At 47.2% G+C, this 21,061-nt stretch overlaps 5 protein-coding genes across 10 annotated transcripts in view; 2 read left to right on the plus strand and 3 right to left on the minus strand.

Moving 5' to 3' along the window:
• Positions 1-3,381, minus strand: part of RhoGAP19D (Rho GTPase activating protein at 19D) — a 41,120-nt gene extending 37,739 nt beyond the window's left edge. For 4 of the 5 annotated variants that reach the window (XM_070219029.1, XM_070219026.1, XM_070219028.1 and 1 more), the window contains exons 1-2: positions 3,201-3,381; positions 2,107-2,219 (exon numbers count right to left, since the gene is read on the minus strand). The gene's annotated coding sequence lies outside the window, so the exon portion shown is untranslated. Of the gene's footprint in view, positions 1-2,106 lie in introns of all 5 variants that reach the window. The other variant, XM_070219024.1, reaches the window with a different exon arrangement.
• A 307-nt stretch (positions 3,382-3,688) lies between these two features.
• Positions 3,689-4,713, plus strand: Sec61gamma (Sec61 gamma subunit). Its single transcript, XM_044395590.2, has 2 exons — positions 3,689-3,821; positions 4,206-4,713. Exon 2 carries the CDS (start codon positions 4,216-4,218, stop codon positions 4,420-4,422), a length of 207 nt encoding a protein of 68 aa, XP_044251525.1. The 5' UTR covers positions 3,689-3,821; positions 4,206-4,215; the 3' UTR covers positions 4,423-4,713.
• On the minus strand, positions 4,631-6,232 carry Arp10 (Actin-related protein 10). Its single transcript, XM_017157498.3, has 3 exons — positions 6,038-6,232; positions 5,820-5,972; positions 4,631-5,762 (listed from the first exon to the last, which is right to left on the minus strand). Exons 1-3 carry the CDS (start codon positions 6,106-6,108, stop codon positions 4,847-4,849), a joined length of 1,140 nt encoding a protein of 379 aa, XP_017012987.2. The 5' UTR covers positions 6,109-6,232; the 3' UTR covers positions 4,631-4,846.
• A 1,288-nt stretch (positions 6,233-7,520) lies between these two features.
• On the minus strand, positions 7,521-12,748 carry Ranbp21 (exportin-5-like protein Ranbp21). 2 transcript variants are annotated; one of them, XM_017157454.3, is made up of 2 exons: positions 12,236-12,748; positions 7,521-12,146 (listed from the first exon to the last, which is right to left on the minus strand). In XM_017157454.3, exon 2 carries the CDS (start codon positions 12,115-12,117, stop codon positions 8,407-8,409), a length of 3,711 nt encoding a protein of 1,236 aa, XP_017012943.2. In that variant the 5' UTR covers positions 12,118-12,146; positions 12,236-12,748; the 3' UTR covers positions 7,521-8,406. The 2 variants fall into 2 exon arrangements, with proteins under 2 accessions (XP_017012943.2, XP_070074254.1); XM_070218153.1 differs by having other exon boundaries at positions 12,226-12,748.
• Positions 12,749-13,583: 835 nt separating this feature from the next.
• Elys (AT hook containing transcription factor 1 homolog) lies at positions 13,584-20,748 on the plus strand. The gene is made up of 4 exons (XM_017157453.3): positions 13,584-13,800; positions 13,863-14,495; positions 14,551-16,199; positions 16,900-20,748. The coding sequence occupies exons 1-4, from the start codon at positions 13,707-13,709 to the stop codon at positions 20,563-20,565; spliced, it is 6,042 nt and encodes a 2,013-aa protein (XP_017012942.2). The 5' UTR covers positions 13,584-13,706; the 3' UTR covers positions 20,566-20,748.
• The last annotated feature ends 313 nt before the right edge of the window (positions 20,749-21,061 follow it).

Raw genomic sequence — 21,061 nt, forward strand, 5'->3', positions numbered from 1 at the left:
AGAACAACGACAAGCTGTTGACAAATGTTTGAGCTTAATTAACCGACGAACCAACAACAACAAATGAGTAATAGATTGCAAAAAAAAAAGTAAGTAAGTAAATATAACTCATGGGGTGTTGCAAAATAAAGAATACGTTGAATAACATTTGAATGAAAATGAAATGATATGAAGAGTTTTAATGATATGCAACCTCTCAAAGAAAATTCCATATAATCTACGTTTTAATTTTTAATACCAGTTGCTCGTTGAATATTCCACAATTAAAACCTGATTTTCCTTATGCCCACTGTACTGGAAAAGTGAAGCCTATTCAGCTGTAACCACATCTCTTCCCTTGAACTCTGGTTCTCTTCGCTTTGGCCCCCGAGATCCTATCTAGGCCCCCGACATCCATTCTCTTTATTTTTTTTTTCTTTTTTTATTTTTTTATTTGACTTTTTTTGGGTGCAGTAATTGCAGTGCATTTAATTTCCCATCCCGAACGTGGCCGCCTTGAAACCATGACCAAAACAAAAACAATAAGCACACGGGCAAAAGAGTCAACCAAAAATGATTGTAATAAAAAAGAAGGTTAATCAAGCGGCTTGGTTCGGACTTGAGAGTCTGAGTTCGTTTGCCCCGCGTTGGGTTAAGGCGGCTCGTGCTCGGACCGCTTCCATCAGGCTTATAGTTGAGGCAGAAGGTGAAGACAGCGGTTCCCAGGCCCGCAACCCCGTCCCTACACTGAGCGAAAACTATATGTTTATAGATGATATCACATTGTACTCTAGCAATTTTTAAATGGCCTTTTAAAGTTCATTTCGGGATATATCCTTTATGAATTCTAAACGTAAAATATTTTGTTGCATACTTTTATGTCGACTTAGGATTCGAAAGTCTTATAAATATGAGGAATAGATATTTTCCAGATTTTAAGTGGGTATTGTAACATTTATACAACTTCCCCCATAATTTTTTGGAATTCTCATCACACATTTTTAAAAACAGATTTGTAATTTCTTCGAGTGCAACTTCAAGGTTTTATGTAATTTCAGTTTGTTGGTGTTTTTATTTCTTTTCCCCTCTGGTTTTCTTGTGTTACTTTTGCTTCTTGCGTGTTGACCAAGACACAAAAAAAAAAATAAAGAAAAACAAAATACAAAAAAACATTAACCCATGGAGTGGTAATAACAGTAACAGTAACCAAAGTCCGGCGAATAAAGTTGAATTTTCTTACAATTCGTGATTCGGTTCGAGTTCGAAATGCCCGTTATTATTAGCCAGTGTAAAGCGGGGGGAAAAAACACGTAATGGATTTAACTATTGTTGCAATAATTGCCAATTGGGCAACGTTATTCTTTGCTCATTATACGTAATTATCTATTGACTTTTACCATTTGCAGCAGAGTTGTGCGTGTGTTTTTTCTTTTGTCTATCTGTTTATTTGCCTATTGTCCTCAAGTTCAGGGCAATGTCAACGAAATTAAAAGGTAAAAACTCGGTTAAAAGTGCCCGATAATTTCACTGCGAAAATTGGAAAATTGCCGCGTATTTGAGCTGGGAAAATTGCAACCTCTTGGGTATTGAATGAAAATTACACGGAGAGTTTCCTATAATTTGTTTCCAATCACTTTATTTCCCATCAAGATTATTGCCGTAATTTTAGACAATTATAAATAAGAGCTATTAACTTTTTTCGGTATTACAGCAATATTAACTTATTTACTACTAAATAAAAATTTTTCAGAAGTCTTATATTTATGAATTTGTGAATGAAAGTGCTTATCAGCTTTTAAGTTTTATTACATTTTTATATTATATTTAAAAAATTCACAAGAAGTTCTGAAGATTTTGGGTTGACAACTTTGTTTTTTAGGTACATTTGATATCTTCTCTCTGCGAATTCTCGCAGGTTCGGAAGAATTCTCTGTACACAGAGAAGAAAAACCAGGAAGGCAACTTTCGCTGCTTGCGTACAACGGGAAATGGAAGAAGTGGAAGTAGCGAGCACAGGAAGAAAGTGATAAAGAGAGTGCCCAAAAAGTAGGGATTCTTCAACGGTTTTACAGTCTAAATTTAAACATTTTTTTTTTGGGATATAAACAAAAATAGTATGATACTTACCAAAAACACAGGATGATTATAATTTTCTTGATGTTTTCCTGGATTTTTTTTTTACAAATTATTGTTGATTTCCTCCTTTTGTATATTTTTGTTATCGTTTAAATTTTTGCAAACTAGAGAAAAACACAAATAAGATTTTATAGAGCTGATAAGGCGATTTATTGTTTGTTTATTTTGGGACATTCCGCAATCCTTTTCCTATATTCTTCTTCTAGCTTCTTTTCCCCTCTCTCCCCGTATTTCTTCGTCTTATCAATGAAACGTGAGTCAGTGGCAGGCAAAAAAATAACAGTTGCGGTCAAAATATTAGCACTTGGATGATATTCTCACAATTGGAAGATGAAAATATTAGATTTGCGAAAATAAATTACATTGTTCCCAGGCACTTTTATTTTAACAAACATAATGCTATAACTTTAACTTTAAATAAAAACTTTTAAACTTGTATGCTACTTCTGTGACCTCCACTGTTTTTTATGTTTTTCTTGTGGATTATTTTTTTGGGTTTATGTGTTTTGTTTTGTTTTTTTTTGGTTCTGCGTGCTGCCGACGTCGCAGTCGGCGTCGCTGCCGACAATTTCCTCATCCTCATGTGGCGCGCTCACACACAAACACATACACCTAAACAATTCAATTTTTCATTTCTTTTTTGTTCCTTTCTGCATTTCTGCTTCTTCTTTAAGGTTTGCAACGTGCGCGAAAGAGAGGCAGCGAAAAAACAACAACGCGACCAATTTTAAATGTTTAATACAACAAAAAACCTTATTTTCTTGCACGTTGCACGTTGCATTTCTTTTTGTTGTTGCTGCCGCCGCTGCTTCTTCTTCCTCTTTCGACTGTTGCTCTCTTTATTGTTGTTGTTGTTTTTGGCGTCATAAGCGGCAGCAAACAAATAAACTAAATTATTTAATACTTTAATTAGCAAAAATTGTGGAGTTTGCCGACTTTAAGTCGCCTTTTTTCGTTTCTTGAATTCTCTTTTTTTTGTTTTCCTGTTCCTGCTTTTCACTTTTTTTATTACACTTTTCGCCTTTTCATTTTCACAAGAAAAAAATTCACGCCACACGTTTGTTGTTGTTGTCGCCTGCACTTACGTTGTTGATTTTAATTCAATTGATAACCCTGCGTTCGCGCGCGCACACACTGTTTTGCATTTTCGGGCAAATTACAATTAATTAATTGTAATTGTGTGTTTTTAATCTACTTTCTTGTTTTTTCGCTCCGCTTTCCACTCGATTTCGTTCCGATGTGATTTTCGAGTGGATAGTAGAGGTGGAGAAACATCGATTTGGGAAACATCGATAATGTTTGGCGGCTATCGATAGGATATGGCCAAACATCAATGTTTGGCGACTATCGATAGAGCACCGCCGTTTCTTTCGATGTTTTGGTATGAAAATGCTTTGAAATGGTTGTTAATTTTATTTTGTTTAAATTTCTCCATATATAAGTAACATTTTAAGCAGCTTTCTAAAACTTTCCTAGCCCCTTTCGCGTACTATCGCAAAAATATCGAATAGCGTAAAAAACATCGGTGGGACTGGCAGCACTAATAGCTACAAATAGCCAAATCTGGCTACTATCTGTCACTCGAAGTGACAGCTCGCTGCAATGCAACCCTGGCGTTTGACACTTTGACGTGGAACTGTCACTGGAATTCGGTCGACGCGGCATTATATTATTCACTTGATTGGAAATTTTCAATTGAACCGGAGGTGTGTAGTGTGTGTGCTAGTTTTCCAGCTGCTCGGCGGCGATTCCTCAATTAAAATAGCCAGTGAATAAACAAAGGGCCCGCAGAGGTTTCATATTCCTGGTTGATTTGCCCTATCTGTTTTTGGCCTTCTGCTTAATTCTTCACCTAATCCCATTTCGGGTTTATTAAAGATTAAATATATACACAAAGATCACTCACCTTTGACCTGATTTTAAGGCTTGAAAACTAAGTATCTAAGAGGAGATAGAAGTTCCCTGAACCAGTGGAAGATATTTCACCTGTGACGTCGACCTGCGATTGCCACGTCACAGCTGACGTTGCTGTGAAAGTGCTTACAATACTCATCCCCCACTTTCTCCACTCCCCCTCCTCCCACTTTCAGCACCATCGACATGGACAAGGTTGTTAAGTTCGCCGAGCCTGGACGCGCCTTCGCCAAGGACTCGATCCGCCTGGTCAAGCGATGCACCAAGCCCGACCGCAAGGAGTTCCAGAAGATCGCCATCGCCACCGCCGTGGGCTTCTGCATCATGGGCTTCATTGGCTTCTTCGTCAAGCTGATACACATCCCCATCAACAACATCATCGTGGGCTCTTAAATGGAGGAACAATCCCTATAAAACAGATTCAAATCATCCATTATAGCATACTTCGTCTGATAATCGTTTTTTTTCGTTTAGTGAACATGCATTAGACATATTAGAGATTAGAGAAACTATGTGTGCATTCAGCGAATGTCTTTCTTACAGAATTTTTTTTCAAACGTATTGTAAATTTCCCAATTCCATTCATTACTCGATGTTGAAGTGCATGAACAAGTTATTTAATAAGAGATTGTAAAAAAAAAGCATTTGTTAATAAATGTTGAACCGATTTTCCATACAAAAAAATACATTCCTTTAACTGGGGGCGTGGCTATAGTTATTTAAATATGTAGAGAATTTAATTCCAAAACATGTTTGCCTAGAAATTCTATACTTTAAGCCTATATAATACATTACAATCATGAGTAAATTAGTATGTCTACGATCCCGTCGGCCGATTGTCGCACAGGTTGCTCCAGTCGGGCACATGCTCGCTCTTCAGATACGTCTCCTTGGCCAGCGACCTCGTCTGGATGAGATCCGTGGCTCCGCAGAGGGCGCCGCCCAGCCAGGCGGTGAAGTTCTGCTTGCCGATGGCATTGAAGAACTTGAACTGCAGCTCGCCATGGAAGCGTTCGGCGTAGAACGGATCGTTGGCCAGCAGATGCTGCAGTTCCTGGCGCAGTCGGGCCAGCAAACCCTGAACCATCGCCCCGCCGCCCACCAGGAACACACTCTCCACCAACGAACGTCTTACATCGAGTGTACAATCGAGTATGGAGCGCAGGATGAGGTGCGGCAGGCTGTCCCGCTCGTTGCTCGGCTCAAACATGATCTCGTAGACCGTCTCGCGCAAATCGCCGGGCACCTGGATGATGGCATCGTTGTCGCTGACTATGTAATCAACGGCTGGCGCGGGAGTCGGCTTATCCTGTTTAGTATCTCCTCCTCTGGCTTGGGCTCTTTCCATGGTGGTCACGAAGCACGTTCGCACCTTGATGTCCTCCAGCACGCTCTCCGTCAGCAGGCTCTCCTTGACGCCCGTCGCCACCAACTGACGCCTGATCTCCGCATGAATGGCCCGTCCCCCGTAGCTCTGATCCTTGAAGGCGGCCATGATCTGGACGCCACTGAAGACGGGCATTATGCTGGTCTCGCTGTAGCCAATGTCCACCACCAAAGCGGTGGGCACGGCCAGCGTGGACAGGGCGATGAGATGGACGGGCACGAAGAGCACCGAGGAGACGTCGAAGTGGACGAAGAGCACGCGGGCGAGGGTTTCGCGTAGAACTGTGGGTCCGAATACATTCTCCACCAGCACGAACTTGCGCTCCTTGGGACTGACCAGCAGGTGCCTGAAAAAGCAGGGGGAAAAGGTCAGCAGTTTTAGGAGAGAAAACCTATTTTTCTACTTGAAAAAGATCGTCTGCAGGAAGTCCACCAGCTGGTCGTACAGCTCCTCCGTTGTCTCGTAGTCGAGGAGCCGCTTCCTGATCCCCGTCGCCGTCATCACCACCTCCGTGGGCATTATCTTCCGCGGATACGCCTCCGCCGCGAATCCCAGCCTGCAAAAAAGGGGTCAAATGATGACTTCACCTGGCAAATCAGTTGTTTTTTTGTACTAGCTCACTTTGTGTAGGCGGTGCCGATGTCCAGGACAATGGGAGGCTTCTCCTGCATGACGCTCTCGTAGATGGGCATGTTGGCTACTAGTTGTTCCAGGAACCGATGGGCTAAACTATTTATTATTCTATTTTATTCGGTTAATTTTGGCCAAGCCAAACCAAAATGGTAAGCAGCTGCCGTCTATCGATAACCGCGAACTAAGCTTACAGCCTGTTTCCACTGAAAAGCCATCGCATCCAAAGGTTTTTACACTGATAAAAAAATATTTCTTTAATTTAAAAAATATTCTTATAAAATTTCAAACTAAATATGTATTTCCAAGAATTTCATTTTGGATTTAGAACATTTTAAGAAATATAAAAAAATATATTTGCTTTTTTTTTTGGAAATTCGGGATTTCAGTTTTTGACAAAATGGAATTTTTTCTTTTGGTTTTTTCGCTGTAACTTGGCCAAAAATGGTCCTACACCAAAAATACATACTGTTTTGAACAGATAACAAAATTTGCTATAAATCCATATAACCCGTGTGATTTTGGAAAAATAAAATTTTCGCCAATTTTTAATTTTTTTATAAGGGGGTACCCCATGATTTTTTGCGAAAAATTAAGATTAAGTAAAATCTCAAGGTTTAAATGCCAATCGTTAGGAAATTTAATAACGAGTTCAGAAAGGTATGACAATCCATACTTTATATCAGTATTTTTTTTGTTTTAGCGAAAAAACCGGTTTTGTTTTTTTTTTCGAAAATCGGAATTTTAGTTTTTGACAAAAATTGGATTTTTTTTGTTGGTTTTTTTGCTGTAACTTGGCCAAAAATGGTCCTACACAAAAAATAAATACTGTTTTGAACAAATAACTAAATAATAAATAAATCCATGACACTTTCTAGGTGATCTTGAAAAAATAAAATTTTCGTCAATTTTCAATTTTTTTATAAGGGGGTACATCATGATTTTTTGCGAAAAATTAAAAATAAATTAATGGTCAAGGTTTAAATGCCAATCGTTAGGAAATTTAATAACGAGTTCAGAAAGGTATGACAATCCATACTTTGAATCAGTATTTGCTTTGTTTTAGCGAAAAAAACTGCTTTGTTTTAGCAAAAAACCGGTTTTTTTTTTGTTTTGGAAATTCAGGATTTCAGTTTTTGACAAAAATTGGAATAACTTAAATATAACTTAATTTAAGATCCATAATTGTATTTTTATTTCAGGTTAATTTTCTATTTTGAATTCATTTCGAATTTGTAAATTTCCAGCTTGCAGCCTGTTTTCACTGAATAACCATCGTATGCAAAGTTTTTTACACTGATAAAAAAATATTATTTGAATTTAAATTTAAAAATATTCTTTAAAAAATTCAAACAAAATATGTTTGTCTAAGAATTTTATTTTAAATTTAGAACACTATGAAATATAAAATAATTACCTAAAACTATATTTGTTTTAGATCAATTTGCCCCATTAAAGAACGCACTCTTTTGAATTCATTTCGAATTTGTAAATTTATTTCAAATTTATTAGCTTATTTCGATTTTGTGTTTTTGCGGGGTCGTCCCGCTTCGATTTCATTTAGTTATAAATAGTAGTACATAATTTTCACTTTGAATATTACATACTCGCGCAACTTTAATTCTTAGAATCCCGATGTTTCTTTTTTTTTTGGGGAGTTTTGGGTATATATTGCATAGGCATTGGCATATGCATATGCGGTGCGGGATGTGTGTTCATATACAGATTGATGTATTATATAATAATAACTCGTTGCCTATCAACTAAGCCTAAGCGTAATTTCAGAAATGTTTCTTCAAAGGATAAATGTGTACATATCGTATATATATATGTATATAAATTACAGTATGCCAGCGCATAGGTAACTATACAAAACGGGGGGGGAAAAGCACAATTGATTAATTAATTAATTAACTATGTATAAAAAGGGACTTCTGGTGGCGTAGGAAGGATCAAGGATCAAAGGTCGGAGTATTGTCAATTATCGATGGTTCTACTTTTCCTTTGTGCAAAAAAACAAGCTTAACAAATTCCGAATAATAAATAACAAAGCAGTAACAAGGGAGAGCGACCGGAAAATAAAGAATCGTTACATGCGCGCGGGGTTGTGTGTTAAATTTAGTTTCGTAAAATAAATAAATTAGTTTAGATTTTAGGATCTGATTCAAACTGGAACTTTCGACTGGGATTTTCGGGGACAGGAGGACTCGTCTAAGCTAGTTTACAATTACTTTAAGTTCAGTCGTCGCTAGTTTGGCAGCTGAGGTGGCCGTGGTCTCGACTCCGCCTGGATCCTGGAGCGAGTTGCTCCTCCTCCTCCTCCTCGGTTTCCTGTGCTTCTCCTGCTGCGCTCCCTGTTGTCACTTTTCCGCCCCAAAGAGCCTGGCCAGACTGGCGTTCTGATTGCTATCCATGATGTCGCCGCTCGTCGTCGAGCTGCCCTTCGCGCCCTTGTGCATCGACTGCATTGGCGGCAGATTGGCTATCTGCACTTCGTGCCGGAACAATTGATTCACGCTGCGTCCCACCAGCTGAACGGTGAGCTTCTTGAAGATATCCTTCTTCGCACGATCCACTTTATTTCCCTTCACCGGCGCCACGGCGATCTTCTCATCGAACTTTTGTATATCCGCCGCATTTACACTGGGAATATGCTGCAACACCTCGCTGAGGATCGGGAACTGGGGACGCAGCAGCTCGTAGAACTGCACGCCCAGGGTGACGAGTCCCGACTGATTGGCCTCGTGCTGTCCATGCACTTGCATGCCCTGCAGAACGGCCGTAAAAGCGGTCACCGCCTTGTTCTCATCCATCAGCTTTTCGGCCGCGAGGAAACGCATCACGGGCGCTGCTATATTCACCGCCTTCATGCTGCACATTCCATCGTTCCAGGCGATCGCCTTTAGCAGGGTCATCAGCACATAGTTGCCGATCAGTCCGTTGCGCAGCAGTTTGCCTCCCAGATCGCTTATAATATCGGAAAGCAGGGCAGATTGACTGGCCCTTGACTGAGGTGCGCTGTCCATGGAATGCTCCTCGTTCTCCATGGCCACCGAATGGCTGTTGGCATTCGCGCCGGACGCCACATGATCCGCTCCAATTTGGCCGCCCACCAGGGCAATCTTTAAAACATCCAGGTATTCGCGAGTCAACGTGCGATTCAGCTGATCCTCCAGCACCTCCTGCGTGTCGTTGACCTCGCCATTCAGCTGACCACTCTCGTACAGCGAGGCTATGTAGATCCAGCGACGCGTCAGCCTTTCGCACATCAGGGGGGCTAAATGAGCAAAGAGCGGCACCAAAACACTGTCATAAAAGCTGGGCGGGCACGAGTAGACAAAGGGCTTGAAGAAGACCCGGATGATGGGACGCAATCGGTAGTCGGGCACCACATCCATGCGGCTAAAAACATTCGTTATAATGGCATCCGAGAGACCCAGCAGCTGGTAGAGATCCCTGCCCAGCGAAGGACCCGCGGAGCCCATCAGATGGTAACAGCCCTCGGTGATCATCATCATGAATGTCTGCATCTTTTCGAACGCCGTCGGTTCGCTGCGAATTGTGGCGTCCAGCGGATCGGTGGGCAGAGCACAGATGCCCATCAGCAGCTTCTTCTCGTGCTCCAGCATCCCGTGGATGCCGCGATAGCCTTCGGACAGGGCGAGCAAAGCCTCCGGAGCAAAGAGCTCGTTTAGCACTCGCATGAGACTAAGGACATGTGAGAGCAACGGCACCACATGCTTGGTGGCCGGATTGCGGCAAATGGGATTGCCCAGTTCCGTGCAGCCAATGACGAAGCCTCCACGCTGGGCGCGATCCGGATCATCCGGCCAGGTGCATCGTTTGACGACGCCCAAAACCACATGCAAAGCATCCAGCAGCCGCGAACGATTCTGCAGCGAGGGAGCTCCTTCCACCGCAAAGATGGGCGGCTTGTCCAGTCCCACGAAGCTCATAAAGTCCAGCGGCGACTTCAAAGCCTCGCCAAAGGCCAGCCACTCAGTGCGCTTGTCCCGCAAAATGTGCTCGATGAAGAGCGTCTGGCGCTCAAAGTCACAGAAATGATTCGAGATCAGTATCAACGCCTCCTGCAGCGTGGTGCGCATCAGGCGGCACAATTGATGCTGTCCCGGTTCCTTGAGCAGCAGCTCCACATGCCCGTTGATCTGCTCGAAAACAGGCAGCAGGAGCAGCGGATATTTGTGGGCCAGTTTGACCAACAGCGAGGCAGCATGACGCCTTAGATTCTTGGCCGACTTGGCCTGCACCTTCTCCAGTTCATTGGGTGGCTTCAAAACCAACGCTCTGAATATCTTGTCCAGCACGCGAGGCAGTAGACTTACGCCACTCATGGCCACACAATTGGTGGCCGTAATTTGGCAGGCGGACATGCTGAGAAAGACAAAGAGCGCCGAAATGCAGGAGAGGAGTATGGAGTAGATGAGCGGATTGATGGTCTCCAGCTTGAGGCAATCCTCCAGCAGTCGCAGACCAGCGGGCACCGAGGGCCGCTCGGCCACGAGGAGTATGCGACTGAGAACGCCATCCAGAACGCTCACCAAGGCATCCCATTCGAGGTAGACAGGATCCAGGACACTGCACGAAACACTGCCGCTCTTGACCTCCGCATCCGCCTCGGCGACGGCGTTGCGCAGGCGCTGCTGCAGCCACTGCTCGCAGTAGCCGTAGGTCACGAGCGGCTGAACGAGCGTGGCCAAACGGAAGATCTCCAGGAAGTCGGTGCGGCAGCGAAAGAAGTACAAAGCGAACTCCTCCTCGCTGTCGTACTCCAGGCGAATGTAGGCCTCCGTGGAGAGGCTGTTGGAGCTCCCGGAGGCGCTAGGATATGGCAGCTTCACGATACGCGGCGCAATCGTGTGTATGAGCTTGGGAATGTAGTTGACCATCGCGAAATCCTTCGAGCAGGGCTCGTGCTTCAGCAGCAGCTGCCAGATGAGCGCCGCTCCGTGCGCAACACTCAGCGAAGGATGCTGGGTGAGCAGCAGGAGGCATTCGAGCAGCACCTCCAGATGAACTGGCCGCTGGGTGGCATCATCCTTGCCCCACAGCGCCACCAACTGCTGAGCCATGCCGTTCAGAACCTGCAGCAGCTTCTTCAGAAAGTTGTGATGCTGTTCAATGGCCAGGGATGAACTAGAATCCGGTGGAATCTGACTCGCCTGGTAGATGTAGCGCAGCGGCTCCTCGTTGAACAGCTGCAGCAGCGGCTTCCTCTCCTTCGCCTGACCCTTGCGATTCGTGATCTGCGCCAGACACTCGGCCGCATTGCACTGGAATGCCTTGTCGTTGAGCAGAATGCACAGGAAGTGCATCAGCTTGCCGTTGCTGGACATGATGTGCTGAATGCTCACCCACTCGACGAAGCCGCTCAGCGTGAGCAGCACCATTTCGACGACCCGCGAATGGGCACTTGCCTTCGTCTCCCGAAAGGCGGTCACATGCTGCTCCACGAGCCGCAGGAAGAACTCAAAGATGTCGTTCATGTTGTTATTGAGTGCCTGGTACATGTCCTTGCGTCGCTGATTGGATTCGATGGTCTGGAGGAGAGCCACATCCTCCACGAGGCGCAGGAAGACCAGGAGAACGAGTTCCGTTTGGGCTTCTCCTTTAGTACAAGCTTGACTCAATTCGGGCAGCAAATCGGACCACTGCTGCGGCCACTCGCGCTTGATCATCTCCACAATGATCCGGGACAGGGCATCCTTGGTGGGCAGCAGGGTGCGATCCTCCGCGGGACCCACGCCCACATTCAGCATCTTGATGGCATTGTCCTTGATATACACCTTCTCCTCGTGCGTAATGCAGTTCCAGCGAAACTTGATTGTGTACTCGATCAGCTGGAGGCCAAAGTGACGCACCTGCTGATTGGACTGCGGCGAGCTGGCCAGGAATAGGCCCACCTGGGCGCACAGCGGCGACTCCTCCTTGAAGCGCTCGCAGGCCATGTAGGCCTCCAGACGCGCCTGCTGCTGGGTGTGCGGATGCATGATTAGATCCACGGCGGTGGCCAGTTCGGCGGCCAGAGCCTCGGTGCCTCCAAGCTGGGCCATCTCCTGGCTGCTGCTACTCCTCCTGCTGCCTGTGGAAGGAGGATATCCTGATGTATTCGGCAGGCAAAAGAGAGCACATGTTTGGCCCACCCCCCCCCCCCCACTCACCTCTTCTCGCCTAGCCTCTCGATCCCCGTTGCCAAAGATTAGGAGCGCTATCCAAGTGTGCGTGCGTGTGTGTGTGTGTGCGAAATGCGAAATGCTCGAGAGTTCTGGTCGGGATTAATGCTGCTGGAAATAGTAATCCTTCACCCTCGGTAGCGCCTATTGCCTGGAGAACACAGCCGCGCGAGGGGGTGTCTCACATCTGAGGAGCATATAGATTAAGGGCCCGCTGCTAAAACGGCTTTTCCGGCTGGGTTGTTTTAGAACAATGTGCAGGCACAAATCGCACGGGTTGACAGGGTTGACAGGCGGCGCGCGGAAGTTGCCAGATCTGCAGGGCACTAACTGGGCGACTTTTACTGGGCTTTATAACTATGTAAATGAGTTAAATGCAACGCCTTCTATTTGCACTTAAGGCTGTCTTTGGGTTAAACTGTTTACCCTGGCGAACCGGCGAAATTTCTTACGAAACTCGCGCGATATTTTCGCAATCCTGTGGGGTTGCCAGACTGTTGGAGTATTGCCGGCACTGGAGGCACTCTAAATAAACTTGATAAATTTATAAAACTAATAAATTAATTTAAATTACTGATAATTTATGGGAAAAATTAAATAACTAATTATAATTAATAGACTTGCTAATCCCCGTAGACGTTTCACAACACTGCCTAAAAAGCGTGCAAACAAAACAACTTTTTCTGAGGTCACTTGTTAAATAAACTTGATAAATTTAAATATTTATTTTTTTAATGAAAATTACAAATAATTTGAGGGAAAAACCAAATAATTAATTATAAATAATGAACTTGCGAATCTCCCGCAGACGTTTAACAACAATTTTTGCTGGAGTCACTCTAAATAAAATAGATAAATTAAATATTTAATAATTTAATTAAAATTACTGATAATTTATAGAAAAAACCAAATATTTAATTATATCTAATGAACTTGCGAATCCCCCTGCAGACGTTTCCCAACACTGCCCAAAAAGCGTGCAAACAAAACAACTTTTTCTGAGGTCACTTGTTAAATAAACTTGATAAATTTAAATATTTATTATTTTAATGAAAATTACAAATAATTTGAGGGAAAAACCAAATAATTAATTATAAATAATCAACTTGCGAATCTCCCGCAGACGTTTAACAACAATTTTTGCTGGAGTCACTCTAAATAAAATAGATAAATAAAATATTTAATAATTTAATTAAAATTACTGATAATTTATAGAAAAAACCAAATATTTAATTGTATCTAATGAACTTGCGAATCCCCCTGCAGACGTTTCCCAACACTGCCCAAAAAGCGTGCAAACAAAACAACCGTTTGAAATGTCAAATCAAATCGAAGCGGCAACGCCGGCTAGCTCACACACAGTCTCCCCTCTCTCACACACACTCAGTCACTCGGAATAATCGGTGTTTTATTTTTTGCGCGAATCTTTCAAAGGAATCCTCCTGGTCAACGGATGAACTAGCCATCCCATGGAGTGGCACGAAGTGGAGCTGGACGGCAGCCGCTCGGCGGCCTTCCCGGAGCGCGCGGTACCTGGTTTTGGCCAGGATCTGCAGGATTCCGGTGAGTTTTTCTCCTCCGCCGGCGTGGGATTTCCATATATTAACCAAGGTAATCCCCTCCAGAATACCTCGGCGGCATCATACGCAACGGTCAGCTGGGCTGGGTGACCTGGCGCTATGGCAGCGACGCCACCATCCTCGTTTGCAGCATGACCACCGGCGACTATGTGTCGTATCATCGCTTCTGGAGCAGCGATTCTGCGGATGAATCGGGAGATCAACTTCGCACCAGCATCCGCTGCGTGGAGGAGCTCCACCCGGGCGAACCGGAACGCACTGCCCTGCTGGCCATCTGCCTGGAATCGTGGGACAGCCGGGAAAGACGCCCTGAAAACTGCTCGCTGGCCAGGACGCAGGTGCTCATCTATTCCATTCCGGGCAGCAAGGTGCTGCGACGGTTTGACCTCCCCGATAACCTCTACTGCACCGCGCTGACCTTTCTGGACCAGCGCATCTGCGGGGGCACGCGACTCTCTAAGTTCGACGGCTGTTTGGCCATTTCCACCCAAGAGGGCATCGTTCTGCTGGTCGATCTCAATGCGGACAGCCTGCTGGAGAGGCACAGAGGTGGTTCTGAGCTGGATCCCTCCCACGGGCAGCTGTACAGCTTCCCCAGCGAGGAGTTGGGAACGCAAATAGACTCTATCCTAAGCGATTGTCGGGAAAAGGGCGAACATTTGGCTGTGCGATTGGATGGTGAGTGGATTACTTTAAAGGGAAAACCCTGCTAATTCTCTAAACTCCCTTTCAGTGGCCACCAGCGGCATCCAGTGCCTGATGGGCATCAGTTTGGCTCCCGGATTTGCCGCCGGTCTCGAGGATGGTCGCGTTTTGATCTACGACCTGGTGCAGTTCCATGTGACCACCGCCCTGCAGCCGCCGGGCAAAAAGGATCGCTGGCGTGGCGCCGTCCAGAGTATGTGCCTCATCATGCCGCCCGACGACCCAAAGCCCTGCTTCTACATATGCGCCTTGTACCAATCCACCGAAGGCCTTAATATGCTGCTGCATTCGGTGAGCTACCGCCGCTCCTACGTGGAACCGAACGACATGCTCCGCTTCGAGCACTTTCACTCCAGTTCGGTGCGCAACCATCAGATTTTCGAGCGGGGAAGCGGCGGTTGCTCGGTGAACGCCTGCTTCACAGCCTCCACTTTCAGCTTTGCCGGTGACAGCGGCACTCTGCTGGTCATCATCTCCTGGCATTCGGCCAGCGAGGGGAAAAACAAGCTGGTCCTATTCGACATTAATCAGTGGTACAAGGAGGAGATGCCGCCCTGCGTGCGCAGCCACGAGACGCCGCATTATCTGGCCGGCTATGTTTTAAGTGGAATACCTAAAGGATTAAGTCTACAGCTGCGCGCCAATAGCATCATGCACTTTGTCTCCCTGCAGCGCTACGATGAGCACTTCTATCCCGATTCGCTGACCTTCGATTGCACGCTGCTCACTCCAAATGGCAGCAGATATTACGCGCAGGATGGCGTGCAGCATCGCTTTTTGAACGCCCTGCGCTGGGAGCGCGCCACGCTCTTTTTGCGACCGCAATCCTATCACGAGGACATTGTTCGCCTGCGATTGCTGCCGCAATTCTGTGAGCTGCATCCCGATGCCACCTTCTCCAAGACGGCCATGTACGAGGTGATACTCTCGGTGGCCCTGGAACACCAGTGCATTGCCTTGCTGAACGATTGTGCGAGGAGCTGGCTGGATGGCAGCTTTATGTGCAACATGATCGATCCCACGGAGCTCTCGCTTTCGACGTTGACCAACTGGATTGTGAGGCGCGCGGGGCAGATTAAGCGGCGCTGCTCGGAACTCTGCCAAGGGATCTTCGACTACGGCGGCTATTCGCTGGACGAGCGGGAGCGTCGCGAGTTCCAGGTGCTCTCCGGCCAGCTGCGCGAGCTGGTGCGCCTGCAATCCTACATAGTGGAGCTGGGACGAAGAAGGCTTGCTCCTTCCATGCTAACTGAGTGCCAGGCGAACGAACGAGCGCTGCAGACGGTGCATCAGTACCAAAGGGTGCTCTATTGGTTTATAGAGCATGGTCTTTTGCCGGAGGGTCAGCAGGAGCATCACCAGGAGAAGCCTTTAGTGCTCCTCCGTCACATTTACGCCGAGCGAAGGGCGCTGGGCAGGAAGCTCTACATCGATCGGCTGGCTGAAATGGCCTCGCTTTCCGGAGAGGCCTCTTATCCGCCGGAATCGCTGCATTCTCTGCTGCACGTGATGCTCGATCCGCAGACGGAAGTGGGAAACAAACAGGCGCTCATCCTGTACCTGCTGATGGATCTGGATGCAAGGCTATTCCGGCGATTTCAGACGGCTTTCCAAGTGAAAGAGGAGCTGGCCAAGGCGGTGCGTTCGTTTTGGTGCCTGGACAGCGGGGATTACGAGGTAATTAATGGTTTTAAGTAGCTATTCTTTATGCTATTCTTTAATTTTTTTTTAACCAATAAGGAATTGTGCTGGATTTTCGCAACTTGGCATGTTGATTACATTGTTCTTATATAATTTAAACCAATTTTAATTCTTTTTTTATCTTTTAAAATGACGGCTGTAAGAATTTTTTTGTCAGGCTATATTAAACAAAAAGTAGGCCAGTGTAGATCCGATTTTTATGAAACCAAGTTTATTTTGTTAAGAAATAATGTAGAAACTGTCTGAACCTAACTTACATAGAATATGTCTAAAACTCTTGTGTGGCACTATTTCAAAGTCAAAAATCTATTTTTTCCATATTTTTTTTGTGGTTTTTGGCTAACAAAAAATACTTAAACTTGCAAATTTATACATTTAGCAGGTTCAGACAGTGGGCAGTTTCATTAGAAACATTTCTATAAAAGCAGCATAATGATCGAGGCATTACTTTTTGAGATACACGATCCGCAGTTGAGGAAAATGAAATGAAATATCTACTGCATATGAATGATGGGTGCCGTAATCCTGTTATAAGTTCCAAAATAGTTCGAATTTCTTCGTGAAACTTTCATGACACATTTTTAAAGAGTTATTCTACCAATTTAAGTAATAAAAAAAATTGAATTTTTATTTTTCCTATATGTAAATTCCCCTTTAATTATATATATTTTTACAGCAATGCGTTGTTGAGCTGTACAAGGATCCCTTTCCCGCCAGCAAATTTGAGCCCTGGCAGATGCGTCTGCTGCTGGAAACACTGCTAAATGGAGGCGCCATCAAGGCGGCCATGCGTGTGGTTAGCCAGCCACCTGGTCCTTTATCCTCCGAGCTGCACATGAACGTGCTCCTGGCTAATGGCAGCATGCCGGAGGCCTTTCTAATGGCCCGTTTATACGACGACGACCAGGGTCAGCCGCTGCTGGAGCGCTTCTTCCGCCACTGCATTGCCCGCGGACGCTTCAAGGTGCTCGCCGAGCTTTGCCTGAGCGAAGAGGAGGAGAGGATGCTCTACAGGATGCTGCGACAGAGTCGCTCGCGGCAAACGGACTGCGTGCAGTTGATCCTGCTGCTGCAGAAGAGCAAGTTCATCGAGGCTGTGTCCTTTATGGATGAGGTGGCTGAGGAGAGGGAACGCGAGGATGACTCCTCCAGCAGCACGATTATCTCCGCCTATCGATCGACCATGGCGCCAGTGGCCCAGAATATTGCGGGAACCTATCTGCGCATACGCGACACCCTCGAAATGGAGGAGGGCCGTAATCCGCTGCAGCCCTTCAGCTGCCAGTTGGTCAAGCAGAATGCCAGCGGCCAGGTGGGCGGCATCTTCCAGAGCTCGGCGGTCAGCGCCCATTGGGCCACGCATTTCGAGGAGGCGTCGCTTCCTGCGTTGCCACCGAAACTGGGCTGCTACAGCAACATTCCCTTCCTGCGGCATGCGCAATATGGACTCGCTGAGCTGCCTCATCGGCGAAGGAAGGTGCGTCCTGTGCCCCATCAGGCGGTGGAGAAGCGGCAGCGCGAGGAGGAGGAGCAGCGACGCGAGGAGCGGGAACGCAGGCAGCAATATACGTTGCAACCACGCAAGAGGCGGCGTTTGCTGGCTGAGCAGCTGGTGGAGGAGGTCAAGGGCCATGTGCAGTCGCTGCGGGAGGAGGTTAAGGAGCTGGAGGAGTTGGATAACCAAGCCAGCGATCTGCTGCAGCCGCCGACTTTCCTGCAGACGCAGCGAACAAGAGAGAGGAGCAGCTCGCCACAGGCAATACTCACCATACTCAAGCGTAAATCGACTTTGGAGGGAGCTCCGCCGGTGGCCACATCCACTACTCTGGGCGGAACTAAGAGATTCCGCTTTATGCCGCCGATTCCGCTGCGTTTAGATGGCTCCATGGAGGTGGACAGGAGCAGGAGCAGCGAGGAGGAGGAGATCCAGGAGGAGGAGGAGGAGGAAACCGACGAGATTATCGTGGAGATCGAATCAAGAAGCGAGGAGCCGGGAAACGTTGATTCGTCGGAGGAGGAAGAGGAGTTCCTTTCCCCCTTGGCCTCTGCCAATGTCTCGCTGGTGGAGCAGCGTCCTCCAACTGGCCCCCAGCCACGTGGCTCGCTGCTCCAGGGAAGAACGGGCGAAAGTAGAAATGGCAGCGAAAGCAGCAGCGGATTCGGCAGCTTTGCCACCGCAGTGGCTCCAAGTCAGACCACATCCCACTCGCATTTCGTGCCCACCGTCTGCTCCTCCAAAATGGGCGAGTCAACGCAAATCTTCTCCAGCGGCAGCCGCGTGGTTAGGATATCCGAACGCACCACCATCTGCGGTGAAATGGAGTCAACGGATTTGGGTTCAGCGGAGGTAACAGGCGCACGCAGTTCGCAGTGGTCAGCAGCAGAGATTCCTGCTATCCAAAGTGGCCACCGGATGATGGACACCACGCTGGGCATGTCCACCTACGAGGTGGCTTCGCTGGAGCAGCAGCAGCCGGAGAATCAGGAGGAGGAGGAGGAACTTAAGCTGGAGGATGCAACGCAACAAGAGAATCTGCAGCAGGAGGAGCAGCAATACCAGGAGCCCCTCTCCTCGCCCACTTATAGTTTAAGTAGCGAGGAGTCCGACCTCTCCTCCTCGGCTGGCCTAAGGAATCCCCTGGTGCCGCCGCCTCTCCACACCGATGATCCCATGTACTCCATTGTCGTGGAGTCGACGGGCTCCATTACCACCTCGCGTTCGGTTACGCATACGCCCACCTCCTTCCTGCCCAGCGACACGAATGTTTCGCAGACCTCGAGTCCCAGGGAGGCGGGAAATGAAGGAGATGATGGCAAAGACGGCGGCTCACCCATCTCATTATATCGCGCCAATAGTTTGGAGACGGTCGACGATCTGGACACGACGAAGGGCTCGCTGGAGGAGGAGGAGGAGTACGACGAGGACGACGACTGCGTCATCGCACTCGATGGCACCGAGGTGCGCGGCTATGTGGCGCGTCCCCAGCAAACAGTGGCCTGTAGCAGTGCCGAGTTGTTTGCCTTCAAGGAGCAGGAAGAGGGAGTGGCTAGTGGTGTGCCATGTCCCTCGCTTTCCATGGGCGCCACTGTGAACAGCGATTCCGAGGTGGCCGATACTATTGTGCTGGACAGCGATGAGGAGGAGGAGAAGAAGGAGGAGCAGCAGAAGCAACAGGAAGTGTTGCTGATGGAAGAGGAGGCAGGCAGCAATGATTCGGTGGCCACGGTGGCTTTCAGCGAGACCAAGCAGGATATGGAGATAGATGTGGCGGTGGAGGAAAAGCAGCTGGAGGAGATTCCCGAAGAGGAGGAGGAACCAGAGAGACTGGCAATCCAGGAAGAGGATTCCAGGCAGAGTCTAACGCTGATATTATCCGATGATGAGGAGGAGCAGCCCGTGGAAGTTACTCCGGCTGAGGAGGAGGATCAAGTAGAAGTAGCTGCTTCTAAGAAGGAGGAGCAAATGGAAGTAGCTGCTTCTAAGGAGGAGGATCAAGTAGAAGCAGCTGCCTCTAAGGATGAAGAGCAAACAGAAGCAGCTGCCTCTAAGGATGAAGATCAAGTAGCAGCCACTCCAGCTAAGGAGGAGGATCAAGTAGAAGTAGCTGCTTCTGGGGAGGAGGAACCGGCACCACTACGTTCCCTGCGCCCGCGACGCGGCTCCTCGGAGCATCGCGACAGTCCGCGGCCCCTGCGATCGCGTCGCTCCTCCATGGAGCACCAGGACAGCCCGGCTCCCTTGGCCGCCGGCCGAAGGATGCGGCTGCGTAGCAATGATGCCGTATCTTCGCCCGCTGTCTCCTCGCCCGCCGTCGCCACGCCCAAGCGCCGCACGATGCAGCACAAGCATCTGCTGGAGGTGATCGACGAGCAGGGCTCCTTGGACGCTTCGCTGCCGCGCACCCGTTCGCGTTCGCGGCTCAGCGTGGACTCGGAGGCCACGCCCACACAAAGGGCGCGCGACAAGCGGGCCACCTCGCTGGCACCCGCCACCGAGAGTCCGAGTGTCCGGCGATCCGTGCGAGGCAACAGTGAACCGCCCGCTGCTGCAGTACAGCCCCTGCGCAAACAAAGGAAGACGCGCAGAACGAGTGCGACTTCGGAGCAATCGCCAAGTGTTTCGAAGGAGGAGGTTCCTTTAGTGGTTAAAGAGGAGGAGGAGGCGGAGCAGCAGCACGAGGAGGAGGAGCGGCCCCGGCTGCGTCGCACCGCCAGACGACGCATCTCCGATCTGAGCGATCAGTCCTCTAAAGGCGCTGCAACAGAGGCCCCTGCCGCCAGCAGCACCAGGAATCGGGAACTGCGTCCGCGCACTCGTCGCTCCTCCAAGTCGGAGGTTTAGTCCTTGTTTCCCTCATTGTGCGAAATGGAACCAAGAAGCAGCGAACACCGTCAACCAATCCCTGTAAACACCGAATTCACTTCATATTTTGTTCATGTTTAATACCAATTTTAGTTGGCATAAGTTTAAAATTTTGCATATATCCGTTTGAGTTAAAATAAAAAGTTAAAAAAAAAAATTATAACAGTACCAAGGAATATTATATGGCTTAATAATGCCCAAAACTTATTTTAAAATGTGAAAAACCAAGATTCCAATTTTTGACAAAAAAATAATTCGTTTTTTTACCACAACAATGGAAATATTGATCCAAATATGGATTGTCATACCTTAATGAACTCGTTGTTAAATTTCCAATTGATTGGCATTTAAACCTGGACATTTTATTTTTTTTGACATTTTTCGCAAAAAATCATGAGGTACCCCCTTATAAAAAAATTGAAAATTTGCAAAAATTTTATTTTAACAAGATCCCCCGGAAAGTGTCATGGATTTA

The sequence above is a fragment of the Drosophila takahashii genome, chromosome X (assembly GCF_030179915.1).
Source record: "Drosophila takahashii strain IR98-3 E-12201 chromosome X, DtakHiC1v2, whole genome shotgun sequence".
Classification (NCBI taxonomy): domain Eukaryota; kingdom Metazoa; phylum Arthropoda; class Insecta; order Diptera; family Drosophilidae; genus Drosophila; species Drosophila takahashii.

Excerpts from the sequence above, each read along its gene's own strand:
- Sec61gamma (XM_044395590.2), top strand. The coding sequence starts at position 4,216 with ATGGACAAGGTTGTTAAGTTCGCCGAGCCTGGACGCGCCTTCGCCAAG.
- Arp10 (XM_017157498.3), bottom strand. The coding sequence starts at position 6,108 with ATGCCCATCTACGAGAGCGTCATGCAGGAGAAGCCTCCCATTGTCCTG. Across the intron at positions 5,973-6,037 it reads ATCGGCACCGCCTACACAAA|GCTGGGATTCGCGGCGGAGG; the intron begins GTGAGCTAGTAC and ends CCTTTTTTGCAG. Across the intron at positions 5,763-5,819 it reads CTGCAGACGATCTTTTTCAA|GCACCTGCTGGTCAGTCCCA; the intron begins GTAGAAAAATAG and ends CTGCTTTTTCAG.
- Ranbp21 (XM_017157454.3), bottom strand. The coding sequence starts at position 12,117 with ATGGCCCAGCTTGGAGGCACCGAGGCTCTGGCCGCCGAACTGGCCACC.
- Elys (XM_017157453.3), top strand. The coding sequence starts at position 13,707 with ATGGAGTGGCACGAAGTGGAGCTGGACGGCAGCCGCTCGGCGGCCTTC. Across the intron at positions 14,496-14,550 it reads TTTGGCTGTGCGATTGGATG|TGGCCACCAGCGGCATCCAG; the intron begins GTGAGTGGATTA and ends ACTCCCTTTCAG. Across the intron at positions 16,200-16,899 it reads TGGACAGCGGGGATTACGAG|CAATGCGTTGTTGAGCTGTA; the intron begins GTAATTAATGGT and ends ATATTTTTACAG.